The following is a 9,294-nucleotide window of genomic DNA, read 5'->3' on the forward strand; positions in this document are numbered from 1 at the left end:
AGACCAATGAATAAGTGAAGTCTTCGTCCTTATCGCCAATGGGTAAGGTAGCTAAGGAAAATTCTGCGCCATCTTTCTCATTGGTTAACTTTATCGCCAATGACAGGCATTACGCGGATTCATTGCGAAAGCCTTCGGCAGAAAGTTCCTACAGTGGAAACCTAGGCGCCACCGTGATGTTTTGAGAAGTTTCTGCGGTGGAAACCTAAGTGGGGCCACCGTGATGTTCTGAGAAATCCATTCCGTCCATTTGTTTTTTCAGTTCATTTTAGGATGTGTAACTAAAAAAAGATCAAGTGGACAACACCAAAATAAGCATAATTCTGAAGGAAGAAAAACCGTTCGATTTATGACTCGTTGTTTGAAAATTTGTTGGAGTCCAGTCGCGAGGTCTGAATAGTAGGTATGAATCATAGTTCAAATATTTCTTGATCTATTCCATATATTCCGTGCTCCAGATACTAGAATGAATATCCTTTCCTAGTTACATGGCAAATAGGCCTAATGGTTAGCTCTAAAAAGTTTTCATCCGACAATTTTGTTTAATACTCCCTTATTTTGGGCTAATGGTCTTTTAATGACATAGAAAAATTGAAGGACTCTGTAAATCTAACATATAAATCGTGATGGGTATTATGGAAGTTACCCGCATTAAAAGTTGAATTGTCTAGAACGGAAGTAGATTGGCTGGTGTGCCACACACCACCGATGCTGCTGCTTTGTTGACGTCACCAAGTTCTGTGGGTCCCATCATGAGGTATGAGTTATATCCAATCCGTCCATCCACTTTTTGATCTAGTCTTAAAGGTTTGAACCAAGAATTAAGACAGATCCAAAAGTCAATTGGACCAAACTGTAAAAGTAGTGGAGGATTGAACGCTTGCCATTGAAACCCTTTTGGGGTCACATAAATTTTGGATCAATGTGATATTTGTTTTTTCTTTTCATCCGGGTTTATGTGACCTCATGAATAGATTGGATGGAAAGTAGACATTACGGTGGACCTTACGAAAGTTTTAACGGTGAAAATTAGTCCCCACTGCTATTTGTGGTGTGGTTCACTTGACCCTTACAAATTACTTAATTTTGGGATCAAGATCTAAAATGATCTCACCAAATGTATGAACAGTGTAGATACGATAAATACATCATTGTAGGGCTTCTGTAACTTTGATCTCCTTTAAACCTACAACTCGGTGCTCGAGGAGTGTCAGCGCTCCTCTTCCCCCGACATGTAGGTTGCTGGTGCGTGGTACACTAGCCAATCCGCTTCTTTTTGGCACGCAAACTATTCAGAGAGAAAAAGAAGGGAAGCGGATTGGCTTGTGTACGTACGTAAGATGAGCGTTGATGCTCTTCGAAATCTGAGTTGTATGACCAGCTCATAGGAGATCCAAGGCTCCACAGTGATGAATTTATTATATTTACACTGTTAATTCATTTTTGAAGATTATTTTAGAGATTATACAAAAAATGAATCATATCCAAAGATCAATTGAACCGCACCACAAATAGAAGGGAGATAATGATTTTCACCGTAAAAACATTTATAGGGCCAACCCTGTCGTTTATTTTTCATCCAATCTATGCATAACAAAAACCTTGATAAAGAGGAAAAACAAATATCATATTGATCCAAAATTTTTATAAACCCCAGACGGATTTCAATGGTAGACGTTCAATCTCACGCTGCCTTTTTCTATATGGTCCACTTGATCTTTGGATCTGTCTTATTTTTCGGTTCAAGCCTTACTACGAGCTCACCAAATGGACAAACAGTTTGGATATTACATATACCTCATGATGGGACCCACGAAACTTGGTGTGCTCTGCATTCATAAATAAATAAGACTCTGACAATACCTTTAACTAATTAAAATACCCATTTGGGGCTTTGACTTAGTATCCAAGCAGTTGGTCTGACAACATGTACAATTGATGTGTCTGACTTGTTAATTCCCAAGATTGGAAGATCACAACCCTTCAACCAATGTCCCAATATTGAGCGATGTATGGCCTATTTATAACCAACCACCTCCCACCGACTCTCCACAGATTATTTTGAGAGAGAGAGAGAGAGAGAGAGAGAGATATGGGTTTGCAATCTCTGTTGCTTCACCTCTTCTGGGTAGCAACAACAGTAGAAGCACTAGCATCACAACCTCCAGTCACAACGAAGCCCGGCTGCCCCGACAAATGCGGGAATGTTAGCATTCCCTACCCGTTTGCCATCGGCGATAGCTGCACCATTCGTGGAGGAGGCTTCAATATCTCCTGCAACGCCACTTTTAACCCTCCAAAACCGTTTTGGGGTGAGCTTGAGGTTCTAGACATAACATTACTCTCAGGCCTAATGAGAATCTTAAACTATATAGGCTACCGGTGCTACACCAACACAGGAAAGTTAGACTTCGTCTGGAAGAATTGGATGAACTTAGACGAAAGTCAGCCGTTCACGTTCTCAGAAACGCATAACAAATTGACAGCCATCGGCTGCGATACCATCGCCTCCATCACCGGCTTCTGGGGCCGTGATTTCAAGAGTGGTTGTATGTCATTTTGCAATGACAGAAACAGCGTCATCAATGGCTCCTGCTCTGGGATTGGATGTTGCCAAACAGCTATCCCAAATGCTTTCAAGAGTTTTGAAGTGACTCTTGATAGTGTTTCTAACCATAAAAATGTTTCCAGTTTCAATCCATGTAGCTATGCATTTCTGGTGGAGAACGATGCATTTAGCTTCAATGAATCGGATCTGATCGGTTTTCACTTCTTGGATAGAAGTGAATCCGTTCCAGTGGTGCTTGACTGGGCTATTTCAAATGAAACATGCGAGATGGCACGGAAGGACTCGGCCAGCTTCGCTTGCGTGAGTGAGAATAGCACCTGTTATGAATCGACTAACGGTTTCCGGTGCAATTGTTCTGAAGGTTATGAGGGGAATCCTTATCTCATTGGAGGGTGCCAAGGTATGATTATCCTTTCTAATTCTATTTATTATCACATGAAAATGCTTAGTCATTGTGTAGCTCTGAAAATGGATTGGATAAGCATGATAAGTCCCATCATCGATCTTGAATGTAACTTGGATCCAATCCAATCTTCTAAGCTAAGGATCGTCCATCATGTGGTTGATGGCCCATCTTGTGGATGAGAAGGCATTCGATTTCTTTACATGATATCTGCATAGAAGTGAACGCTTTCCAGTAGTGCTTGACTGGACCATCGGTGATCAGATGGCTCAAATCGATCTCATAAAGAATATCTATTACCATAATTAGCCTAGTGGCCTGGGTTTTCTGTGCAATTAATTGCTCTAAAGGATACTAGGGGATCCTTAATCTCCTTGGAGGGTGCCAAGGCATGGTGACTTTTGCCAAATTGTGAAAATGAGGTGGATTGGACAAATCAACAGTCCAACCATTGATCTAAACTGTACATTCAGTCCAATCCACCCTTTGAGTGACACCCAAAAAAAAAAAATCACATTGACACAATTACTCTAACCATCTGATCAATAGCTTTAAATCTTACCTTTTGGATACAAACTAGACAGTCCAGACAGTGAACTCAACCTTAGGTTGCTAAAATCTCATAAGAATCACTTTGAACTAATGATCCTAACCATCCAATTAATGTGATGTAAATTACTGACTTGTTCCTTGTGATGGCTGATTTGTAGATATTGATGAGTGCAATGAGAATGACGTGAAGAAACTTTGTCAACAGAATTGCATAAATTTGCCAGGGAATTATTCTTGTTCGTGTTGGAAGGGCTACCATGGACTCTACGATGATCAAAGAGAATGCATTAAAGACACACATAAATTTCCAGCCGTCGCTGTTGTTTTAGGTAATCCCTCAATTCCAATTAGCATAATACTTCAAGAACTCGTTGGACGACTAGAAACCTGGTCCACTGAACTCGGCATAAAATAATATAGATAGACTCAATGAGATAGTTCATTATTGGGTTCTATCTCAAATTTTTAGTTTGTTCTTCTCTTGAGTTGTTCCTAAGTCAAGTAGTATTTCATGACTGTCCATCTGTTTTTACAGATTATTTTAGGATACCGTGCCAAAGAAGAAATAAATACAAATTTCTGGTGAACCACCGCAGGAGACAGTGGTCATTAAACGCCAACCAGTAAAAACTTCCTAGCATCTAACGTAATGTTTATTGACCATCCAACCAGTTGATAAGGTTACACAGATCCCTAGAAAATGAAAAAAACACAAAATATCATCTTCATCCAAAACTTTTGTGCCCCAAAATGTTTTTAATGATCAATAACCGCGGTTTCCAGTGGTGTGGTCCACCTGAAATTTTCTTCTTCTTCAGTTTTGGGACCATGGCCTAAATAAACTGCAAAAATAGATTAACGGTGTGGATACACGATGCATACATCAAGGTGGACCAAGTCGCTCTCCAACCAAGAAAAAATAAAATAAAATCAGAAGTCAGCTCGCATGGGTTTGACTTTACTTACCACCATTCCATTGTTCTTGCTAGCGTTGGTCACCATATTCTCAAAATGACAAAACTATCCATAAGTTGTCACCATCTGACCTTAATGGTGAAAAGAGACGTGATGTGAAGGATCTTACCATTCCAGAAGGTTTCACATCTGATTAATGGTTCAAATCTATCAAAAGTTTTTTATTTTTTATTTTATCTTTTATAAATCAAAAGTATCTTCCCAAAATTCATGATCATCAAAATCTTATGTACGTAGACCACACCACAGGAAACAATTGGTATGAAACATCAATCATAAGTTGTTGTTGTTTTTTTTTTTTTTTTTAAATTTTTTTTGGACATTCCTTGTTGTTTATATGGCATCCAATTCATTCATCTGATGTTCCTCATTAGATGAAAGAATTCCCAAAATCACAGTATTCCAAAACTCATGACTCTCTATAAAGGTCTTAGGCCACTGTTCAATAGACTTTTCAATGGTCCTGATTGTTTTCCACAGTCATTGAATGGTCCAAATCATTGTGCATGAACTTTTAAATGTTTCAAATTGTTGTCAACCATAGATGGATGGGTTTTTTTCAACAATCATGGCCAGGCCGACATTCTGGACATGGATGCCGTATACACAACCCTTGTAAAATAAACTCGTTCTCTCTGCCTCTGCAATAAGAATCCAAAACTTTCAATGTAGAAAGGAAAAAGAAAAAGAAGAAGAAAACAAGAAAAATATAGGCACTAGTCATGGTAGTGGCTAATTAATTTCCATTGATTTAAAACGTTTATATGATATGGCCTACCCTTGGATTGGCATACCTGAATTTTTCTAGCGAAAAATACATAGGCAAACAAAACACGATGGTCATAGAAGAGGCTGATATATATATATATATATATATATATATATATATATATATATAACTTCTATTTATAAATATTAGAAATTTACTTTATTTAAACTGGGTTTGGTAGAAACATACATAGCCTTAATACTCACTTCCCTAGAAATTGAGAAATTTTAGTCTTATTTTAGATTTATTTACTTATTTTTTATTATTATTCTTTTAATTTGCCTTATTTTGGTCCTTCTTATGTGATTTTTGAGGATGACATGTCCTGCGTTGTTGCCGAGTTTGAGTTAGGGCAATATGGACCAAGTTGCCGCTCTATGACTGATTCATCATTAGAAAAAGGCTCAACTCAGAGTTAGGGCAATATGGACCAAGTCACCCCTCTATGACTTATTCATAGTTAGAAAAAGATCAAAAGGGCCCTTGTCATATTTCATTTTCAAGTCAGAAAATCTTCCTTACTTCCTAAGCTAAAAAATTATGAGATTAATCATTCTAGCAGTTATAGATCAAGTTAAGGCCCCAAACAAAAACTCCTCAAATCACTCGAATCAAGGTTAAAAGTGCGAGTTTCAACAGTTAGATCAAGATTATTTACTTGCAAATTGATAAAGATGAAAATGAACAATAGACAACATGTAAACATTGACACAGGGGTGACCATGATGAGGTCGATCACCGTCTTCCTCAAGGATGACTTCTTTGAATTCACAGAGTTTCTTTGGACTCCTCACAGAGATTCCCCAAGTCCACAAGTGAAGAAATAGAAAACAATTTCTAATAATTTGAAATAAATTAATCGATGATAAAAAAATGAATTTAAAATTCTTTAAACAGTGATATCAAACCCAGGAAGAAGTCTCAGAATCAAAGTCCATCTGAAACTCTTTAAAATTCATAACTTACTATAAATAGTAAACATACTAATTGTAGACGGTCATGATTTCTACTAGACTTCATGGTTTTTGGTCAAAAATAGTAAGTGTCCAATTTGGCCCAACCATATTTTATCCTAATTTTTCTAAGCCTTTTTCATATTGGGCACGACTCCTAAAGCTCAATGGATCAAGAGTTATCATCGAACTAAAACTTATTACAAATAATAAAAATGAAAAAAAAGGACCTTTGACTGTTGATTTGATAGAATCTCACAAATTCGGCATAGGCAAAGTTGGGTGGCTAAAGTAGCTTCTCCTACCTCAAAATTATATATGCTATATCGAATAACTCATTCCGGTTTGTGAGATATGCTTGTTTTAAGGTTCTAATGGTCATGATCACTTTTGCCTCCAACGGGGCCTTCTTTGGTCCATCTTGGACATGAAAGTGTCCACGAACCGCTCTACATAAAAAATTAAATGGCCCGACTGTCCTAATGTATCATTTGGATAGTAATGAGAGGCTTCCACAAGTTAGACATGTACAACAGACATGTTCTCAAACAATAAATATTTTTTAGTGGTATAAAAAGATCATTTTATTAAAACAAGCCTAATGTATATACTTCTCATGTGGGCATATTATGAACACTTGAGTCACTTACCTTTGAATGTCTATACAGGCATTGGCTTAAGTCTCTTAGTTATATTCACTGGTAGTTCTTCCTCTTATTGGGTATGGAGGAAAAGAAAGCTCATCCAACTCAAAGAGAAATTCTTTCAACAAAATGGAGGTTTGCTATTACAAGAAAAGATCTCTTCTGGTCAATCATCCACTCAGACATTCAAAATCTTTACTATAGAAGAATTGAAAAAAGCAACCAATAACTATGACAAGAGCCAAATTGTTGGCCAGGGAGGTTCTGGTACAGTTTACAAAGGAATTTTACCAGACAACAAACTCGTAGCCGTCAAAAAGTCCAAATTAATGGATGAGACCCAAATCGAGCAATTTATAAACGAGGTCCACGTCTTATCTCAGATCAACCATAGGAACATTGTGAAGCTCTTGGGTTGCTGTTTAGAAGCTGAAGTTCCCATCCTGGTGTATGAATTTATTTCAAATGGAACCCTCTCTCAGCATATCCATGGTGAGGGCTATGAGGGCTATGCTTCTTCAATTTCCTTAGAAAACCGTCTAAGGATAGCTACAGAAGCTGCAGGGGCACTTTACTATTTACACTCAGCAACTTCCACACCCATCTTTCACAGAGATGTCAAGTCTGCCAACATACTTTTAGACAATAATTTCATGGCAAAAGTGTCTGATTTCGGAGCTTCAAGATTAGTTCCGCTAGATCACACTCGAATAACGACATTGGTGATGGGTACATGGGGATACTTAGATCCAGAGTATCATCAAACAGGCCAATTAACAGGAAAGAGTGATGTATATAGCTTTGGCGTAGTTCTTGTGGAGCTCTTGACAGGCGAGGGGCCCATTTCTTCCACTAGATCTCAAGATAATAGAAGCCTTTCCAATTACTTCCTCACATCTATGAAAGAGAATCGGCTCTTTGAAATTTTAGAGGAACGGGTTCGAAATGAAGGGGAAGAAGAACAACTCATGTCAATTGCTCAGCTTGCTAAGAGATGCTTGAAACTTAAGGGGGAAGAACGACCTACGATGAAAGAAGTGGTTGTGGAGCTTGAGGGACTAAGAAGGTTTCATGAACATCCTTGGGAACCAAAGAAAAATGAAGAGAGTGAGAACTTGTTAGGTGAACCTGGACCTTCGCAGGGCTACACAAGCAATGCATCCTGCGAATATAGTGTTGATAGCCGCACCCTATCAGCACTAGAGATAGGGCGTTGATTGGCTTGCTTTCCATTTCAATAAAGGGGTTGTTTGTTTTTCAAGTATTTTTGTAATTTATTGTAAATAGATAATAATTACTTAACTGTATAATTCGGGCAGGTTGCTTTTTCAATGCTAAAACCCTGGGGTGAAAAAATGTGGGGCCCACTGTGATGTATGTGGCTATCCCTACTGTCCATCCATTTCTCTAGCATGATCTGGAGTTCAAGTGGACCACATCACACGAAACAATGGGAATGTAACGCATATGGTTAAAAACTTCTCAGGGCTGCATAAGTTTTGGATCAAGCTGCTATTTCTGTTTTCTCCTTATCCATGTCTGTGTGATCTTTTTTTTTTTTTGGTTAAGTACATGGATATTATGCAATTCCATTCTAATTTATTTATATAAATAACCTTCTATTTAAATACAGAAGACATGGTCTGAGATGTACGCAAAGTGAACAGATGGATGCCCCAAGGAAAGCTAGTCCCTCCGTGATATGTGCCTATCATGTCAGTGTGATCTAATGAACAGGTTAGATGACAAATAAACATCGATATGGGTCTTAGGAAGGAAACACCCAATCAACGGTGGACGTTTTAAGACGACCGTTTTCCCTAGTGTGGGCCACTTGAGCTTCGAATTTGTTTTATTTTTGTATAACGTCCTTAAATGTTCCACTAAAATGGATGAACAGCGTGAATATGTTACATACGTTAGGTTCACAAGTTTAAGGTAGCCCTTTTGGAATTGGTTTTCGAAAATACTCCGCCACGTCCAAACAAGTGCAAGGGTTATTGTATAGCCATCAGAGTGCTTCTCTTTCTCGGCAAGGTGGGCCTGGGTAACTTTAGGACCTCCTAACCCATTGTTTCTTCTTTATTTGTATAGCCACACGATAGGGGGGCTGTTTCTCGGCTGTTTCCTTTTTGTCATTGGCCTATCCCGAATCTTTGCTTGTAAGCCGTACGTGGCAACCCTTTTCTTCAATACAATTCTTGTTTCTATAAAAAAAAACAAAGAAAAAAAGTGCAAGGGTTATTTACATGTATTATAACGATGGAATATATGCAAAGCACACTATTAAGCAATGCTTGGGCTTATAAGCAATGCTTGGGCTTATGTTCAATGAGATAAGACGTTGATTTGATGGCCACACTGTGGATGGGCCAATGCACCAGTATCCCCTAAATTGAGAGACCCAAACTGCATAATATTATTCGTTC

At 38.2% G+C, this 9,294-nt stretch overlaps 1 protein-coding gene across 1 annotated transcript; it reads left to right on the plus strand.

Moving 5' to 3' along the window:
* Positions 1-2,085: 2,085 nt before the first annotated feature.
* LOC131254071 (putative wall-associated receptor kinase-like 16) lies at positions 2,086-8,367 on the plus strand. The gene is made up of 3 exons (XM_058255102.1): positions 2,086-2,969; positions 3,683-3,853; positions 6,890-8,367. Exons 1-3 carry the CDS (start codon positions 2,093-2,095, stop codon positions 8,080-8,082), a joined length of 2,241 nt encoding a protein of 746 aa, XP_058111085.1. The 5' UTR covers positions 2,086-2,092; the 3' UTR covers positions 8,083-8,367.
* Positions 8,368-9,294: the final 927 nt, after the last annotated feature.

The sequence above is a fragment of the Magnolia sinica genome, chromosome 8 (genome assembly GCF_029962835.1).
Source record: "Magnolia sinica isolate HGM2019 chromosome 8, MsV1, whole genome shotgun sequence".
Taxonomy (NCBI): domain Eukaryota; kingdom Viridiplantae; phylum Streptophyta; class Magnoliopsida; order Magnoliales; family Magnoliaceae; genus Magnolia; species Magnolia sinica.

Coding starts and splice junctions, on each gene's coding strand:
- LOC131254071 (XM_058255102.1), top strand. CDS start 2,093: ATGGGTTTGCAATCTCTGTTGCTTCACCTCTTCTGGGTAGCAACAACA. Junction 2,970..3,682: donor TCTCATTGGAGGGTGCCAAG/GTATGATTATCC, acceptor GCTGATTTGTAG/ATATTGATGAGTGCAATGAG. Junction 3,854..6,889: donor AGCCGTCGCTGTTGTTTTAG/GTAATCCCTCAA, acceptor ATGTCTATACAG/GCATTGGCTTAAGTCTCTTA.